The sequence below is a fragment of the Penicillium canescens genome, assembly GCF_028828765.1.
Source record: "Penicillium canescens strain IBT 15451 chromosome Unknown utg000008l_segment0_segment0, whole genome shotgun sequence".
Classification (NCBI taxonomy): domain Eukaryota; kingdom Fungi; phylum Ascomycota; class Eurotiomycetes; order Eurotiales; family Aspergillaceae; genus Penicillium; species Penicillium canescens.
Genome location: NW_026703970.1, coordinates 46,907 through 66,838, shown reverse-complemented (window position 1 = coordinate 66,838; position 19,932 = coordinate 46,907). Strand labels below are relative to the sequence as shown.

The 19,932-nt window shown below is 44.4% G+C and overlaps 4 protein-coding genes across 4 annotated transcripts; 2 read left to right on the top strand and 2 right to left on the bottom strand.

Moving 5' to 3' along the window:
* Positions 1–2,495: 2,495 nt before the first annotated feature.
* N7446_010895 (FAD-binding oxidoreductase) lies at positions 2,496–4,094 on the bottom strand (the record flags this gene model as incomplete). The annotated part of the gene is made up of 3 exons (XM_058519638.1): positions 2,496–2,629; positions 2,682–3,903; positions 3,957–4,094. The coding sequence occupies 3 exons, from the start codon at positions 4,092–4,094 to the stop codon at positions 2,496–2,498; spliced, it is 1,494 nt and encodes a 497-aa protein (XP_058367162.1).
* A 1,040-nt stretch (positions 4,095–5,134) lies between these two features.
* Positions 5,135–7,470, top strand: N7446_010894 (heat shock trehalose synthase; the record flags this gene model as incomplete). The annotated part of the gene is made up of 5 exons (XM_058519637.1): positions 5,135–5,236; positions 5,314–6,047; positions 6,114–6,578; positions 6,631–6,740; positions 6,800–7,470. The coding sequence occupies 5 exons, from the start codon at positions 5,135–5,137 to the stop codon at positions 7,468–7,470; spliced, it is 2,082 nt and encodes a 693-aa protein (XP_058367161.1).
* Positions 7,471–8,256: 786 nt separating this feature from the next.
* Positions 8,257–8,457, bottom strand: N7446_010893 (uncharacterized protein; the record flags this gene model as incomplete). Its single annotated transcript, XM_058519636.1, has 1 exon — positions 8,257–8,457. One exon carries the CDS (start codon positions 8,455–8,457, stop codon positions 8,257–8,259), a length of 201 nt encoding a protein of 66 aa, XP_058367160.1.
* Positions 8,458–11,977: 3,520 nt separating this feature from the next.
* N7446_010892 (FAD-binding oxidoreductase) lies at positions 11,978–13,572 on the top strand (the record flags this gene model as incomplete). The annotated part of the gene is made up of 3 exons (XM_058519635.1): positions 11,978–12,112; positions 12,228–13,386; positions 13,451–13,572. The coding sequence occupies 3 exons, from the start codon at positions 11,978–11,980 to the stop codon at positions 13,570–13,572; spliced, it is 1,416 nt and encodes a 471-aa protein (XP_058367159.1).
* Positions 13,573–19,932: the final 6,360 nt, after the last annotated feature.

The following is a 19,932-nucleotide window of genomic DNA, read 5'->3' as shown; positions in this document are numbered from 1 at the left end:
GTTTACATGACAGTAGACCCTAGAACTACCGGGGTGATTCTAGGAGCTGATTTAATTCCGAGATATTAGGCACGTTCTTAGGAACAGGCCTTTAACTACAAGTGCCCTCATCAAGGAATTGTCTATACATTAGCACTACGGCAGTTGGTACATAAAAAGACGCTTGGCGTTGCTCATTATTAGCGGAGTTAGTTCTTAAGAAGGCAGCCCTATGTGAAGAGCGCAGACCACATATAGCCTTATAAGCCCGGAAGGTTTGTTCTACTTCATCTTTCTACCTCCTACTCTTTGCTTGATTTAGCTATTTCCCCGAGCAACATCCGCCTCGCTTTTTTGCAATTGGTAAACATGTTCTTTCGGACACCAAATGCCTCCCAATACTACTGTGGCCCAGACCTCGGCCCCGTCTAGTTAATGTCTTCCTCAGTATTACCTTGCTGGCCATTGCCAGTCTCAGTTCTGCCACTGCACACTTTGCGACGGTTCTGCGAGACCGTGCAAAATTTGACCTCGTCATCCCCAACAACGCTAGTTTGGATATCACATCCCAAAAGCTCAAGGAAAACGTCCGCCAGGACATAGTGATTGTGGCCCTCATCTCAGCCCTGTTTTCCGTTTTCGGGGTTGTCCTTGTAATTCACCCAAAGTGGCAACAAGAAAACTGCTACCTTCAAAATTACTACGGCTTGTAAATGAAAAGAAGAATAAGAAGCCTCATAAGGTTAAGATAGACCTAATCAATGATGCTTGGGAGCTAATTAATAGGTCTAATAATCTAATAGAAATAGATAAACAATAGTGATAATAGTGATATTGATACTAGGCCTCTACTACTAGAGTAGCACCTAGCTACGGGTGTTAGGGAGAAAGTGGGAAAGTAGGGAGGACGATATATAAAACTTATTAGTAGAATTATGGTATATACAATAATAAAATTGAATTACGATCTATTCTATTGATATTTAAAGTTTAGCAAAAATTAGAGGTATATGACAAAAATACTCAAAATTATAGGTCGACGATATATGTTATAAAGCTGGGAATCTTAGCATCTTTATAACTTTTGTTATCCAATTAGGTACCTAGGGTTTTATTAGGTCACCTAGTATGACCCAAAACCCAACCCAAAGCTGGGTTAGGTCGGGTGTTAGGACCTAGACTTAAACGAGCACGTACCACTATAAGTCTCTCGGCTTTCGAACACACTCAAGGAATAGCCTCCTTATGCTTGGATTTCTGCACCTCCATTGGGTGATCCTTCTTTCCCCCGATGGCATCTGGCGTCTTTCCAAGCTTGGAAATCTGTAAAACACCGATGAATGCTGACGTTTCTATCTTATAAAGTGAGCCGTAACTTCGCAGATGGCGAGGTAGTCAGTCCAAGTCCGCTTGCAAGGGAAGGTGAGGCAAAAGGTCAAGTCATTTGAGCCTCATGAGTTAACATTTGACATTTCAGCTACGAATCGAAATGACAAAGACCGTCTTATCTCGAGGCACAGCCGAACCACTGAGAGCTCACGACCCAAGAACCGTCTGATACAGTCCCATGTGTTCCTCCGCATTGCTGAACTGTTCGACGTCTTACAGTGAGCGTAAACGGACCAACCGGACAGACAGGAAGTTGCATCACGAAGGGCTGTCAAAAGTGTTGTAATGTTCCCTGTGGGACAGATGGTTAATGGATTTAATTCCAAGGCACGCATGTTTCTACCCAAGCCCAAGAATTTTGTGCAAGGAAACGTTTGCCCCAGATGTCACTACTGTCGATTAGATGTCTCAAGGGATTAATTATGTTATGTTGTCTAATATGCTGATTTGCGGTGACATAACAAGGGGTACTTAAAGTTTTAACATCACAGTGCCTATTATGTTCTTGGGGGCAGTATATACCGACGGATACCAGCCATCCAGCGTAGGCCTGGTGCAGCTACTAGGATAACATCGCATAGTATATACTAGGTTCGGTCGTGGGTTCCCTATAAGGAGAGCGAAATACTGATGAGCAACTTCAATTTGGCAAGGCTGAAACTAGGGTCTTGGACTCAAAGGCGATAGGCATTTAATTCTAGGAGGCAAAGAATAATACCGATGCATCTACCTGGTGTGAAGATAGAACGTAACGCAACCAAAAAAAAAAAAAAAAAAAAGCCAGAAATCCAGGTGTTTATTTCCAAGCAGGATTTTGTTACTAAGCCATTTCGCTCGGAGAGCTATTGCAATTCACCCATCTACACTGTGATAGTAAAGAACAAGCCTCTCTCAGAGAGAACAGCTAAAATACGCTCTGAGAACAGCTAAAATACGAAGGCCCTCTTATATTCTCATTCTGGAGTAGAGCCAATGATACAAAACGTCAAACAATCCAAGACAAGTTTCCGCTTTGAACGCCTAAACACATGAATACCAGTATCGCATACCTGCTTGACTTAAAAGGCCTCTCTCAGTATTTTACCTATCGGGTTGATGCCAGATATGCTGTCCACATTGTTCAAATGCTATCCCGGAATGTCGATAGGCGCTGTGATGTTGTGCCACTTTCTGAACATATTATCAGGATCATACTTCTTCTTCAGCGCCTGAAGTCGTGCAAGGTTATGTCCAAATATTTCATCGTTGGGCAGATCATTCCCTGAGATCGTGTTAGTTGTCATACTTTTGAGGTGCCACACGCGTCAACATACCCGCGTAGTTCGCATATACTCCTGTTCCGTGCCTGGTTATGTTGTAATCGGGTCGGACACGGATGCCTGCACGTGTTCCAATCCGGTCCATCAGATCCGTCTGAAGTGAGTGTATTTGTTCGTCCAGACGAGGGTTATGCCATCTAAATAGAGAACTGACATTATAATAAGGACCGCGACTGGCAAAGGCGGTGGCATTATTGTGAACCTTGGCTACCTGTGAATTTGGCAGAAGCTCGAAAAGCAATATGCTGTCCCTGGCCAGTGGGAAATCTCTCAAGATGCCGTCGAACTCGTGGTATATCGATAATACAAAGTCAGGATCTAGAGGGACAGTGATATTCGATCCTCGCAGGCTTTTCCGAGGACCAACGATTTCATCGACAGGAAAAGTAATATCGGATCCCTCAGAGCTTCTGCGGCGAGACTTTGTATCCATCGCGTTCAATATTCCGTTGAGACTATCGTAAGGAAGCATTTGTGCCTCGTTCACCACCGGGTCCAGGGAAAGCACCGGGGAAAAGAATTGCTCTGCATCTGTTTGATTCCCATTATAGAAGATAACCACCAAGATGGAGCACTCGCCCATTGAGGGCGACGCGGTGAATCCAAACCAGAAGCCCTGCTTACTATCGGTGAGAGTCTCGAACTGGTTCACAAAATCAACAATCTTGGGTAGTTTGTCCGCTGAGAAAAGAAGAGTCCCAGCAAATACAGGGTGATTCTGTTTGTGGGCTTGGAAACCTAACTCAATGGCCACTCCAAAACTCTGACCGGCACCTCTAATAGCCCAAAAGAGGTCCGGATGTTGCTCTTCGGAAGCAGTAACCACGCTGCCATCAGCTAGGATCATCTTCGCCCAGAGCAAATTATCAATCGCCAGGCCATACTGGCCTGTCAACCATCCATAACCTCCTCCCAATGTTGCTCCTGCTGCCCCAATATGGTTCAGTGTACTTCCGACAACTGCTAGCTTGTGCTGGGCTGCTGCAATGTCGATATCTTCCCACAGCGCCCCGCCTTCTGCAATGAGTACTTGAGATACCGGATCCACTTGGACCCTTCGTAGGTAGAAAAGGTCCAAAACGATACCACCGCGGGTTGTCGAGGCTCCGCTAGTAGAGTACCCCCCGCCTTTAACTGCGAAAGGAATCTTATGGCATGCGGCAAAGCGGACGACTGCAGCTGCTTCGCCGGCCGATGTGACCCGAACTACGGCACCCTAAAAAGGATCAGTGATGGCATTTCGGTATCATTTTGGTAACAACTACTCACAACTTGTTCATCACAAGTATCACTCCATTGTTTAACGCCATCACCGTATCCGTCACTACCCCACGTCACGATTTCGGCGGCCGTTCCTTCCAGTTCCTTCCTTAAGCTCAGGATATTAGATAATGGTAAGAAGGGCATAATGAAGATTGATTTAATTTTAATTACGGTAGATCGAACTGCTTGATAAGTCTTATTGCGCGAGAGTTCGGTATATCAGATAATTTTTGAAAGACGTGAGTGGCAAAACATATTTCTCCATGGTTCTTTTGCCCAGCCGTTGGGCTCCAAGAATTCCTGGCCTCTAGAGACGAAATGAGCAGAAGTTAAAGTTTCAATATGGTGTGGTGCCAAAAACATCCGGGCAACCAATGCTTCTCTGGTTCCAAATATATTTCCTTTTCATGAATTTCTTTTTATCTCTCCCATTATTTTTTTATTTTATTTATTTTTATTTTTTCTTTTTCGGCAAGAGGTCCTTTTCGAGACGAAGAAAAAATATCCATGCCAGTCCACAGCTTGAACTGGGCCTTCTTGACCTTTGCACCCTGCCCTTCTCAGTCAACAACAGTATCTTATTGAAAACCTCGGTGTGCTGTTTTATTAAGAGACTGGTAATTAACTAACTAGGCCTGATGATATTTATTAAAATATCAGGCCTTGAATCCGGTAGGGCGTTCTTATCGTACGTCAGTTATTGTGTATGACTCTCTCGCCCAAAGACTTTTGTAGGATGGCTGACCAATGACGTAGCGATGACAACTTTTGCATGAAGACACGAATGGAACTGACAATTTCAGGTAGCTCCCCAGGATTCTCAATTACTTAGTTGGCATCTTGCATCGGTAGAAAGTTTGGATCCATGACGTGCCAACCGGTTCAACAAAGTTTTGGTGATCTTAGGATTAATCCGATTGCTGTCGGCTCCGACTGCTTTGTAGCAGTCAAAAGACATGCGTTACCATTGCCACCAATCTGTCGCTCATCACAATTCCACGGTAAGCGAATGTTCGCCCCATGTATATAGACAGCAGATTTGTCTCGATCGTTTTCCCCACACAAAGTGGGTAAGCATGCAATCTCGCTTTGGCAACGACCATCGCCACCAATTCATCCCTAATAAATTCCAAGTATCTGGCTCCCAAATCGTTCATAGTATTGCAGAACGGTGCTTTTTGAACATGTATAAGCCACCTACGTACGGACGTCCTATTTCTCGACATACAGTCGCAGGTTCTCGGCCTCATTTGAGAGCAGATTCCTGGTCTGGTCAACAATTCGATGTACGAATACCTTGGCTGTTACACCTTTGTGGATACAGTACAGTGTAACTGAACCGAAACCACTAACATCAAGTTAGTGTATATACATCGGAATATCCGGCTTGTTAGAAACCTCTCGGCCCAAGATAGCAATCGTTATCCGGGATGCTGCTTACCTAGTCGATTACCTTGAGTATGAGTTTGGATACCACGAAGTACCGGTACCAGGCTCCGCCATCTGTGATTCCGTTATCGTCGAATTGGAAAGATACAGCAAGACATATTTAGACAAGATTGCGGGCGTGGCATTCCCGAAGGAGATCCATGACAGAATTCCCAATCTTTGTTCCCGGCTTTGGATGGAACTTGATTGCTTTCCCCTGGCTCTCGATCAATATCAACGAGTACGCCAGCGGAGTGACCATGGTAATCTTGCTACCTTCCGAGGATGGAGCGAGAAGTCTCTTGATGAGCAAGCAGATTCAATGGCGAGGAAATGTATCAGGTATCCTTGGTTGCCCATCTCAATCGTCAGCTGGATTCTAATGCATCTCAGCTTATTTGGTGTCGATAATATCCCGCATTTCGATATTGGCGTCGGTGGTTCAGTGGAAATCGATAATGCGTTCCACGCGCATATTGCCAGTGCTAGAGATTTCGAGAATAGTGTGACTCCAGAAACATGGTCGCTAGCACAGCACTATGCCTCGGATCTCAAGGAAAGGGGAGTTAAAATTGCAATTTTCAGTGCTACGCCCCAGAACACGGCGAGTGCAAATACCAAAAGTGCTCTTCTCCGGCTCTCACATTGCCTAGGGACTAGTATAAGGTGGTGAGTGGCTCACTGTGTGTCTTCTTCTGTGGAGTGAAGCTGACTCTTTGATTTCACATTACTTAGGTATGTTCCAGACCCATCTCCTAAAGTTTCTCGCGTCGTGGAAAAAATGCAGAAAATGCTGGAAGGGATCTCAAGACCCGAAAACCATCTCACCACGGATGAGGAGCTACAGCTGCTGAACTGGGTATACGAAAATGCACAACATCACTGGCTACGCTCCAATGGTCCTCTTCGCCAGGCGCAGGATGGGGGTGCGGATGTTGTTATAGTTGATGATCCAATCTTATCAGTGTTGGCACTCATCTCCAAGCAACATGACCCTAAGAGACCGGTCATCTTTCACAGCAGGATTAATATGCCGATTGACCCAGCTGTATCTGGTGGTCTGGCGAAGACTGAAGTTTTCGACTTCATCTGGCGGACACTACAGCATGCCGATATCTTAGCATGCCAAGCGTTAAGTACATTGGAATCCCGATTGATACCTGGAAACAAAGTGGGGTACATGTTAGCCACCGTTGACAAGTAAGAAAACTCCTATGTCCACGTCAATTGCGATGCTTACTTCATTTTCCAGGTTTGACGGACTTAACAAGGATATGAACGATTTTGACCTCGCTTTTTACGGCCGTCAATTCAACGCGTCCTGTAGAGAGACTGGGACAACAATCATTGATTATCCAGACGGTAAGCCTTTCATTTCGAAATAAACCTGCTTGAGCTAATTACCCAACGATTTCTCATAGACGAGTATATGCTTTTGCAAATGCCCCATAGGCCGTCATTAAAGCCGACTTTGAGTGCATTGGAAGCTTATCGGGAGTTCTGCACCCTTATGAAGACTTCATCGGCACCACGTCTCCCTAAACTTCTCCTTTATGGCCACCAGCTGAACGATCATGCCAATAAGGAAGTTTACGATGCTGTTGCGACGCACATTACATTGCACATGAATGACCTCGTGGGCCAGATATCCATCAAACAGGTCAGGCCTCCTGACCAAATTTGGAACACTCTTCTTTCGAAGGCCACACTTGTTATTCTACTCTCTGACGTGGAGAGCTTTGAGGAAGGGTTTCTAGAGGCTGTCCAGAAAGGGAAACCTGTCATAACAACGCAGCCACTTGGCCCTTACTGTTGTCTTGTGGAAAACGACCCTAATATCTTTACCGTCGAAATTACGGACGCAAATTCTATGGCTGAGGATCTTTTCAAAATTTGGACGGACAGCAAACTAAAACCGAAGTTAAATATTTCCGCGCCAAACAAAACGTGGGACGAGGTTACCACGGTGGGAAATGCCGTGAACTGGTTGTTTCTTGCCTCGGAGCTATCAAAAGGCAAGAATCTCGAGCCGAATGGTGAATATATTTACCAATTGGCTAAGAGAGGTAAAACTAAAGCGAATCAAACCTAAGGCAATTTATAGTCGCTTTCGTGGCTTTCGTGGTACAGAATGTGCATGATGGATGGCTCGATGGGACATGTGGCTATTTAAGATGTAATAGGCGGTTCTTTTCTCTTATCATGATGAACCCGTAGCGAATGCTTGCTAAGCCTTTCCGGGTCCAATGATGGGGGTAGGCATGTGATAATGTATTGCCTACGTAGTTGGCTTTGTCATTGAGGACAAAATGGATATGCCCAATAGCATACTGTATCAGGACAAGAAAGTGAAGCAGACCAGCAGCCTATCAAATTGCCAATTTCAAGTGATAAGGACATTCATTGTACAGGAACGTTCTGATCTTATTCTGAGAGACAGGAAGGCGGTGTCGGTATACCAGAAGTCGAGATCAAAATCGGTAGCCTACAGTAATGTGAGCACAGGCCTGCCATCGAAACAACAGATACAGACTGTTATATTGTTGATTTGCGTCAAAAACTGCCTTCGGAGACACTGTAGAGAAAATACTAAAGTGTATAAACTAGTGATATAAAAGAGGCTGGAGGACGGAATGGAATGCCAGAAACTAAGCAGAACTTTTATTCATCCTCTACTACCAATAACAAACACTAGGAGGAAGCTAGCCAGATGTCGGGTGTCGGATGTATCCACAGCAGCTTCGAGTAGTTGCTATTGATACCCAATCAGTATCTTTATGATTATAAATACCGCACCAACGCAACACTCGAGCGACGCGCCGGAACTACGCAATTAGCCTAATGTCAGCGATGGATATGAAATTTGATGTCACGTACGTTAGTTGTTCATGTTTTCATCGAGTAATCCGTGTTGTTGTCGCATGCTAAGTCCTCTTGCAACAGCTGGACGGCGAAGCATTCTGTTGTACCATGAGTTTAGAGCAGGAAATTGCTCAATGTCAACACCGGCGGAGTTTGCTTCAGCAACATAAGAGACATAAACAGCATCGGCAACTGTACTATATTGAATGTTGATCATTGCGGGTGAAAGAAGGTTGTTTTACGGTGAAAACAGCTTACCATTTATTGTCCACTATATACGGCGCTTGCGTCTCTTGTAGATGTCTCTCAAGGGCAAGATACAGCTGGATTATTTTGTCCGCAAAACGCGAAATGCCATAAGACACCTCTGCTGGGGATCTGAGAAAGTGAACTGCTTCCTTGTGGTTTGGTCCTAGTCGTGAGGCCAGGAAGAAAAGCCAATTATTAACTTCGATATCTTCTGCCGACGAAGCAGGGTAAGATAGCCTGTGTTGTATATCATAATGAGCTATCAGATATTGAACGATAGCTCCAGGCTCTTGGAGTCTGAATCTTTGGCCATTGGAGTGTATATCTGTTAAAATCGGAAGATGGCTGTGAATATCAACAAAATTAAATGTCTTGTCTGCAATCTCTTCGATGTGGTTAACAGTGCAGAGATAGTATGGAAGCCTTGAACTGATCAGCGAGAATAGTCTTTCGTGAGAGATTGTTTAAACCCACTGTAGTTCTTCCAGTAGAATTATAATTTCAACTCCGCTTGAGGAACCTCTTTTTACATAGAGGTGTATAGATTCTTCGGTGTCAGTGTGGTCGTTCATATTGTTGGGAAACGTGGACGACGGATCATTGCTACCTAAAAGTTGAGCGCGGGGAAGAAGTGGTTAGAGGGGGTTTAGACCTTATATGGTGAGCTTATACGTAACGACCTAACTATTAAAATCTAGTCCGCTTATTTTTTGATGCCTTGATGATGACGTCAAGCTTTCTTTGCACCAATATTACATGGTTATCACCGCTCGTGTCTAGATTCAGGTGGGATATATGCGGTTCAATTTCAACCTCTTCCACGGTTCAGAAGGTCACTTCCTAAAATCGTTCCTTCTAAAGGAGTTAGTTACATGACGTCGAGTTGGTTCCTTTCACTCTAGCGGAGAATACCATAATTTAACATTTATTATGACACTTCGATGTACACTTCCATGCAGACACTTCCATAGGAAGGATGTTCGTGTTCGGATCAAATGAATTATCGGCGTAATGCGACCAAAACAGCATCATTCTTACATTATATACCCGCACTTTGTTGAGGGGATCATGGAGAAAGAATGGGCTGGTGATATAATTAGATTTACCCATTTATTATATAGCGGATCCTCCCCTCAAAGACCCATGCCAATAAAGGGAGATTTTTGAATATGCTGAATAGAAATATTGTTACACCAATGCACATTTCTACGCCATTGGAGTAACCACAACGAATGGTCCACCATGTCCAGTCTAGAAACTAAGCGAATGTTTCGCTGCTTCCTTACGATCTCGGTAGACGGTTAAAAGTTTGAGTCTGCGCACCTCATATACTGTACTCCACGTTGAAAGGTCGCGTTCTTGGAATCTCAGTGAATTGCCCAAAAAGTGCAATGTTAGTGGTGTTAGGTGGTATAACCTCCAGCCGATTCTTGGGATACCTTAGTAACAGTGCTGAAGTTGTTAGGGGTACTAAACGTGAAATGGTGGTCAATTTGGAAAGGAGTCTCTCGACCGGGAAGTTGAGGTGGGAGAGCAACTCTATCATAGTTTCCTTTTCTGCGCACTTCATCATTGGTTTGCCAATGACATTGCCCATTTTCTCGGTCCGCAGCCCATGAAATCCAGATAACATGAGTGTGTGATGGCTGATTCGGACATACTGACTGGTGAGGGACACTGATGCTGAGTAGCCAGTTGCTATCAGGGAGCGAAAGAAGCGCACAGGGCCCCGAAATATCATCGAGTTAGCACTTGGTACCGATGCATGAACTTTGAGTGACGAGTAGAATTTGGGTATAGACTAAATTAATGGGTCCCGCAAATCATACATATCTCCTCCAGTTCTCGTGTATGCCTCATGCATATTGTGTATCCCTAACGTTGAGGACGATGGCTCGGCAATGGAGCAGAACAGATCCGATCGTACCCGATCTAATGCGATCTAATCCAACCTCGTCCCGATAGGTAATAACTTTCCAGCCAGCGGACTTCGGGGTGCCAGAGTAATAGGAACAGCACTTTAGGACGTGGGGAGAATTCTCTTGTTTGACTAGCGCTCTTCAATCACCACCTCTGATCAAGAACTTTTGGGGCTGCTTTTCGCACTTTTCACCACTCCTTTGCGCCTTCCGCTCAACATAGCCTGATAAACGTTCCATGTTGTTCATTGTTCCGCGTGACCTTCACTGCTCCAAAATGTTCTTGATTGCAGGGACTCAAGGTTTTCTATTCTGTCAACAGACACCAATCTGTTTCTGAAAACCGCAAACAAAGGTCATGTTATGAACAATTTTTCCTACTACAGTTGAGTCTAATAGCCCAAATGTTGTGGTCTTTGAGCCTTGCAAATATGCCTTGAACAACATTTATACTGCACCGGCGACATGTCTACTTATGCTTCCAAAGTTGCTAATTTGATTGCATTATATCCCCCATTCTTCCCTCCCTCTCTTTTCTTTGTCTCAAAAGGTTTTGTATGGCATTAATTGAACGGTCGAGACTAGTTTATGAATTACAGGAAACTGAATATATAATGACCGAAAGTCAGTCCCAAAAGATTCGTCTCAAAAAAAAAAAAATACTATGGCTTCTTGTATTTTAGATTTCAAAGAAGACTTTTATAGAATCCTAATAGACACACGGTTGGCATCGGACCGTTCACAGATTTGTCCTGTTTCTTAGCAACCTTGTCTTAGCATTGATTCCAGGCACACGAGTCTCGCCCAGTTCGAAATCTCTGATCGTATCTAACCGACATTTTCCTGATCCTTGAGCACTTGGAGTGAGGCCTAGCAGATGTTCAACGCATTGTCTTAAGGTAGTCTTCCGAAATGAAGACTAAGCTTACGCTATACATCTCCGAAGCTATTATCCGAACCCCTGTCGTAGTATGCCGGTCAAGTATATATGATATTGCAACTTGATAAGATACATGGCAGCAGTACTCCACCGCCAATCAACCATGCTTGAATACTCTTCGGTTCGCGAACGGGTGAGGCTCTGTCGTACATTGTTAGAGTTTGCTTCAGTTTCTCCATGTTTAACAGATCACAGATGTTGTTCATTTTTTTCAACTCACCTGTTGCTTCTGTTCAAACATCGGGGCCCATTCGTCGCCTCGTGATTGGCTATCATGATACGCAAGCCTAGAACACTACTAATAAAAAAGAAGAAATTACACGATTTTGCCACAACGCGAATAAAAATACGAACGTGGTCACGCGGGACTCGAGCGCTAGACCTATAATATGCTGTCGTCATCGGACTGGTCCAAGTCGTTAAGATCAATGGACGAACCGCGGGAATGACACAAAAAGTATCACATTCTTGAATTTTAGCTTTTACAGGGTTGAGATCTCCACTATAGGTCTACATCACCCACAACTGAATAGAGCACATGATATCCCATTGAATCATATATAAAGTCTCAAATCTGTACGTACAGTTTCTGATAGAATTCTTCCTTAGTTTGAATATATTGCATCACCATGCCTTTCTTGACTTATGACAAAGCGCTCGAATTGAGAAGGGACCTTGATGATACCGCGGAGGTCCTGACCTTTGGTTCGGAAGGTTATATTGAGAGTTTGAGGAGATGGAGTGATACTAGTGAAAAGGAGGCTGTAAGTATATCTGTTTTCTAAACGACATCATGGCTCACTCAAATAATTATAACAATCTTTTTATTCGTGTCACGAACTGACTCCCTTGTTCTAACATCTGAATTAAAATTCGCAGGGAGCTGTTGTGCGTGCTATATCTTCCCAACAGGTCGCAACTGTTGTCAGTTTTGCAAGGAAAAACCATGTCCCTTTTGTGGTCCGAGGTCGAGGCCACTCCACATATGCGGCATCCTCAACCCATGGTGGAATCGTCATCGATTTATCCAAAATGTGCAAGGTGGTCGTAGATTCAGCTAGCAAGACTGTGGCAGTCCAAGGAGGTGCAACTTGGCGAGAGGTCGATACAGCTACAGCACCATATGGGCTTGCTATTGTCGGAGGCACCCTTGACCTAAGTGGGGTTGCTGGAACTACCTTAGGGGGAGGATACGGTTGGCTGACTGGTAGGTATGGTCTCGCTATTGACAATCTCCTGAGTGTGAGGATTGTCCTGGCAGACGGGAAAGTTACTATCGCATCTGAGACCCAACAGCCTGACTTATTTTGGGCCGTTCGAGGTGCAGGACAGGCCTTTGGAGTGGTCACAGAGCTTGTTTTCCAAGCGCATGATCAAAAGTCCCCAGTCTATGGAGGACTACTTAAATTCCCTGCCGAAAGATTGAGAGAGGTCGTTGAGTTTGCCAATGCGTTCGAGGTAAGGTCAACCAAAGACCAGGGGTTATATTTCGGATTCACATGTCCACCGCCGGAGCGCAAAGCGGCAATATTTGCTGTACTCTTCTATAATGGGCCACTTAAGGACGCAGAAAGCTTTTTCTCGCCGCTGCTGTCTCTGAGGCCAATTGTGAATGAAACCGATATGATGCCTTATGAGCGACTCAACACCACTATTGAACGATTCACTTCTTCAACTGGCCGCAAAAATATCGGTGGTATTAACATTACCTTGCCGTTAGATTTCCAACGTGTCTGGCAGCTCTTTCAGCAATACGAAACAATAATGAGCATGAACCGACGCGTTGAGGAATCTACATTGACATTTCAGCTGCTGCCATATGCTGAGGTTGCCAGAGTGCCAGTAGAGGCCACTGCTTGCGCCAATCGGGGGCACAACTACAACGCGTGTGTTATTTTCTGCTGGCACGATCCAGATCAAGACACAAAGATGTACAATCTACATCAAAAGTTTCTGAAGGAGGTTGAAGAATGCGGAGGAATACGAGATTATGAGAGTCATAATCAGGGTATAGGGGTAGTGTACGCTAATTTTGCTGGTACGTTAGATTATTCCTCCCTAGTTATTCCCTGTCAATGTACAAAATGGCTGACAAAATACAGGGAAGGGAGTAGCTTTAGAAGATATTTTTGGGGCAAACCTACCCCGGCTGCGGTTCTTAAAAACGAAATATGACCCGGATAACGTGTTCAAGAAATGGCACAACTTACAGCGTCGAGAATGACTTCTATTGCGGATTTTGATACTTCAAAAGCCTGTAGTCAGGCTAATTATCTGTGGATACTGGTTGATATGCTAGCTTGAGTACTTATTAATCTTAGGCACTGTCGGTGAAAACGATAGTGAAAGGTTAAGTCCGTCAAGGGAGTCAATCAAACGCTCGAAATCATACTGGACGCTCTAATGAACATAGTGAAAAGGCAGGCAGTTGAACATGAGCTAGAATGTATTTGTACGAAGACTTGGCCTTTGGTAACCCGACAGCTGTCAAAATACATGTAGATTAAACGAGCGTGTCCCCGATCTATTTTGCCTCCTTCCGCGGTACAAAATTTGTAGTTATATCGCCTCCGAGGCTAACAGAGCCTCTTTTGCATCCAAAGTTTCCGCTTGAAAGTTGGGGGCACTCGACCCCAAACGGAGACTAGTAGACGGCGCAGGAGTAAGTTAGAAATCGCGAACGAAATAGCGATATTGGCCTCTTGCCAATCAGAGTGTACTGAATTAGGAGACGAGACAGGCAGCGAGGGCAAGGAAAGTAAGGGCAAGGAATGGCTTGGCTAGGAGGGTGGAAGGGGAGAAGGGGGAGGGTATAAAACGGCAAGAAAAAAGCACGAAGCTGAAGGGAGAGGTTAAGGCAATAAAAGTTTCACAAGATGTACGGGGTGGCCCTCGTCTCTTCCGACATTGTGGGGGTGGCGACGACTGTGCTCAAACAAGCAGAAAAAACCACCTAGGAAAACGAACGGGCCAAGGTGAAAAAATCAACCTAGAATCCAGGCGCCCGATATAAGAGATAAATACGTGTGGACGGAGAGTGGAGACACCGATGGATAAAGTGCTTGCCAGTTCAGTTCTGATCACTGGTTTCAACTCTTCGTCGGCTTAACCGTCCTCTCTATAGGGGCTTATGTTGCCAGCCGCGTGCGTGGTTTTCAAACTTCATTTTCAATCTTTGACAGTGAGGGCCACTTTGAATATTACAATATCATGTATTATGGAGCCGTTGGCCAGGCCGCTTTCGGGGTTCTGGTGGCCATCGTGTCTCCCGTGCGCTTTGTACGTGACCTGCGCGGCCACTAGCAGAGTACGAGCACCGAGCGGACAAAACAGTGGAAGTGGCGGTTTTTTGGGGTGGGAAGGGGGAGGCAGAGCGAAATCCAAATCGATTGAGAAATGCGGCGGATGGAGCCATGCAAAGAAATTGATTTTAGTACAGAATTGCTAAGACCGCTCATCAATTAGAATGATTGACTGAGTTTAATGCGTATTCATGTTTTGAATTGACTAGCCAACCAATCATGGCCGATTTTAGAGCAGTGTCCTCACGTTAACGCTCATCCTGAAGTTGCTTGGTGCAAAAGACATGTTGGCTGTTGATCAATTGTGTATAATTTTTCACCAACCATTGTATGTGTAGGGACTTTACAAAGCTGACTTTGGAAACATGTGAGGCATCCAGAGATTACATAGCCAGGAAATTGTAGGAAGCTTGTAGGACGTTATTGATCCATTGATATTCCCGTTGGCGGTTGTATCGGCCCATGGGAACCCACATGTTAGTCCTGGGAGTTCCCTTGCTCCTGGAGGCGCTGATGCAGTTCCTGAAAGCACAGAAGCTGATTCTAGGAGCGAAATACTCCCCAGAAAACCCGACGTAACTTCCGAGGCCTTCTTTTCTCGTCAAACCAAAGCCGCGTTCCTGTTGATAGCTGTCAGGGATCGAGCATATATAGTAACTTGGGTGTTTGGTCGCTGACCAAACATTGTGTCTTTTTGGCCAGATGGCGTAGTGGTAAAACCCGAGCATCCATGAACCGTCAAAATAGCTTCATTAACTCCTGGAAACTTAGGCGTGGTTCCTGGTACTATGAATTGACATTCTGGGAATAATCGAATGACTCAGTTTTGTGCGCAGCTCTGGTGAAGGTGTCTACTAAGAATTGTTTCTTGACCCTCGGAGGCATAAGGTTGACTCTAAGACCCAGAGGTAGGTCCCCAGGAGGGCAACAGCTCCTAGATCCAGCCGATATGTTCCCAGAGCCATTTCTTATTCGTTCAGGAACTGGACAGAAGGTCCCAGGAATAATTTTTCCTCGGGAATATGAAGGGCCCGGAGAGCTAAGTTGGAGCTCCCAATGAATGCACAGCTCCTAGAATTGCTTTTGGCGTTTCTAGAGCCAATGCATAAATTCCCACAGTCCAATCAAAACCGGTAAGAGGATTTGTCAAAGATTATCCCGCCGACCCCAAAGTTGGGTGTCTTCACACTCAACAAGGTTACACTTAGCTGAAATCCCAGACAAGGCACTAGCGCGTTAGAACTCTTGGAACTGGGATTCGTGCTGGAAATGAAGCGATACTCCCAATAGATTTGGTTCGGGTGTGAAAGTCTCACGCGTATATAGAGGCTGGTATTGTCTAGAGGTGAATAACCAATATTAAGAATAACTATAGTTGACTCTAAGTATAAGACGTAGCGCGAGAAAGCCGCTTCCGCTTCCTCGCGTTTAGGGGGGCCTAGATGTATGCCCTTATATCATTACTCGACGCAACGCGTATGCTTTATATATAACCTTGAACAATGCGACTAGAGCACCTAGGAATTTATACCGTTTTTCAGGAATGAGACGAGAAATTTCGGTCGCTAAATAAGCCCGGACTTCATGCTTAGGCATGTAAGGTCCTAGCGAGAAGTAAAGTCCCACTACGTGCTTTCTTAAGCATCTATATATTGCACTCTTCCTACTTGATCATAGATACCACTCGAGAATAGAACTCTCTAAGCGGAAAACTACACTCTAGATCTCACAATCACCCCGAGGCATTTATAGCTATTCCTTATTATGGCCTAGAATCCTACTTATCTCTAATGTATATCGGGCTAAGCATTAGGCGATCCCCTGCACCGTGAGCGGTGCATATAGGATCACTGTCAAAACACCGTGCCGATTGATTCCCGGATAAATGGAGTATTGTGCTTTCAGCTCTCCTAGAACTCTTCTTTCGTATATCCTTTAGCGCAAAGATTATCTTTGGCTGCAAAGCAACTTTTTTGTTTTGAGTGCAGACGCTATAGCTCTCGACGAAAGGTGTGGGCCGACCAAATTTTGCGTTTGTTAGATGATCGCCTAGATCAAGCCAAAGATGTTATAGGTCAATCGGAAATTCATGATTCGCCTCTATTGGTATATACGTGGCTAAGCAGTATGCCCTACAGCGTTAACATAGCCGTGTTCCCTAATAAGGTATTCTTAAAAACAAGGAAAGACTGCCCGAAGAGGCAAATCGAGCGGTGCTTAGGTTAGCCGGAGCCGTGAAAATTCGTCGTCCGAATCTTCTTAAGACGAGAAACCTCTTTAGTTAAGCTGTATCCGTTATATGCCTCTAGTGATAAGCACGGTGTTCTTCGATAAAGAAAGTTGATTGATATTCTCTGGTAACTGTCATATATTTCCCACGGAAGTAGCCACCCGAAAGCTTTTGCTTTTGTATAACCTACCCGCAGCCTGCTACTCTCCTCGCGGGATCTAAGTTAGATGATAAGTTAAGCTTGACTCTGTTTTGTGACGCTCTGTGGTGATAGACTATAAGTCAATCGAGGTGTCTGTTGTTTCTTTTCCATGGTTTTTTATGTTTGTTAGGGACACCTCTAGGGATAGGGCAGCTAATCGCCGCGTGCGTTCGGATTCTGAAACAGTAGTAGGGATATCTAGGAGATATTTTGATCGATAGGGAGAAAAGATTTTGGATGAATTTTGAAGCTTTCGCTTAAGCTTTGGGAAACAAGAAATTATCATTTTTTTTGATAAGTCCTAATTGTATTTGCGCTTGTAGTTTGTAGAAGACTGACAAAATGGTAGTTTAAGGAGATCTTTAGAGTTAGGAAGTGACTATTACATCCGAAGGATTATTAGGAACCGGATAGAAGATGATAACTCCGGTCAAACGATTTTGGCGCCGTTGCTAGGGAGACACATAGGCCGTGGACTATAAAGACGAGTGATATTTAATTTAGGTAACTCTCGTGATATGAAGCGCTATCTAAAATCGAAATCTATATCACCGTCGTTTAGATGGTTCGCAGTCATAATAACGTTATAATTAACTTTAACGAACTCTACTCGATTTAGGATCTAATGTATTAGGAATACACTTATAGGCCACTATTAGGGATATCATCTGCAATATGTGTTGTAAGGCTTCACCTGTCGCCTAATTCTTTATATAACTAAGTATTTGGGTGAACAATAGGTGAGATCGAGCATCAATAGTTAAGTAACTGTTTACTAAACTATTCAGCGCTGTTGAAAACCAGACCCGAGGGGATACGAGTGCAATCACAGCAGCCTTGCTGTGACTTACCGGTCTATAAAAGGCTCTCGAGCAGAACTCTTCCTCTATTTTATTTCCACAGCCACGATAGACAATCCCACCTCGCCTTCTCCAATTGATCGGCTAGCCAAGAGATAGCGTCGGATGTCCTAAGATAGAGAAGATGAGTCCTTAGAAAACCACCCACAAGAATCTTCAAACGGCACAATCATCGAGCCCAAGGTCAGTCATACCCTCTTCGGCAGGAAATAAACAGATACATTAATACTCTATAGATCCTAGTGACACCTAGTGCCCTGACGGCGGAGTTTATGAAAATTCTACAATACAATAACACCCTCGCTACGCCAGCCCTGAAACTGCTTGACCTGTACTTTTGCCTATAGGAATGCTACGTGGTCAAATCTACCGAGAAGATGCGACTTAAGGATAAGCAGCGACAGCTTCAGGAGTTGAATGAGTGGCTAGTAAGCGACAGTGACATCCTCGTGCAGCTTTGCGAGGAACAGAAACTGGTATTGTGGGATCGAAAACGAGTAGTTCAGGCCCTTTGTAACGGCGTGGTTTTAGCCTTGCAAGCGAGTGATGCTCAAGCCTGCCGTGTTGATGGGAATTGATAAGGTCTCAGTATTGTTTGACACTCGTGGATAAGGACACGTTTGGATATTTCTGCTACAGTGGAATTCGAAATCAGTTTTAACTCTAAACTCTTACGATTTAATTCCCGGACCCTAAGTGGAGACACGCTAATCTAATTTTAGCTCTTCCCCTGTGAATCCTTATAGGGCTGTATTGTATTCACTAGTAACCACAATGAGTCATCGTTATAGTACCGTAATTTCTTGTAGAAACTAATGGAATCCATAGTGCAAATAGATCAAACAAAAGAGAATCCTAACAATCTGGCAAGATCTTCTTTCATTCTTTTATGTCTTGCTTGGGCTATCTATCACGCGCAGCCTTCGCCCACACTCTTTTGCATCCAAAAGAAGGCTGTAGTGACGCTATAGAGAACTTATCCTAGTACGCAACTTATTTCTCTATAGCTCTAGCTTCTGCTACCCACTACGATTCTCCTTCGTTACCAAGTCCGAAAGAAATCCGGTACTTAGGGAAGCTGACATAGACCCTCCTAGAACTGCCATCGTACTATAGAGATAACACAGAGCATATATCAAGACGATTTCATCTCCTATGCTAAAGATCCTACAACATAGGAAAACAACTCATAGTACGCTCTAACACCTAGATATTTCGGTAATCCCAATACAACACGGTTCAACTATAGTCCCTCCCCCTCTGTTATGCTAGAAGATCAGTCACGGTTAGATATTCTTAGGCTGCTCTAGTTGTCTAAATAGGAAGAAGGAAGAGTATACGACAAGGACCCGCCGACCTATATACACTACTATATAGAGTGGCGTGTTATAGTCAATAATCGAGAGGTGTCAAATTGGCCCCTAGTGCCTTTTGGCAGCTATTCTTAGAGAAGAAATAAGAGAAAGTTCTTCGACGAAAAATTGCCCGTCATCGTTAGGTAAGAGCTGATAACACTGCAATTGTTGTTTTAGTGAAGGACCGAACCTAGCGCAATTTAACTAAACGATTTGATGATACCGAAATCATTTAGACCGCTATCGAGAAATAGCTTCTAATGTGGTTAGGTCTATTCTCCCGGGGCAAAGAGCTCACGCTAAAGATTAGTTTCAATTACGTAGACGATCGTCACTCTCCTCTAGCCGCTAGTCGGAAAGGGGAGAAAAGAGGAAAAGCCTCCGTCACGAAGAGAATGCTCGATAAGAGAGCCGCTTAGATTAATGCCGAGCAGGATGCTTCTAGAGAAAGACCTGTCTAGCGCAGCGTCTACAATCTAATGCGATATATATCCTCGACTTGCCTATTGGGCCTATATTGTTAGGTAGATCCAATAGGAAAAAAGCATTACTAACTAAAGACTTATTATCTAAAGCGGCTCGTTACCCACGTCGAAAAGGGTGGGGTGTTAGACGGGCACAAGAATGTGCCAGAA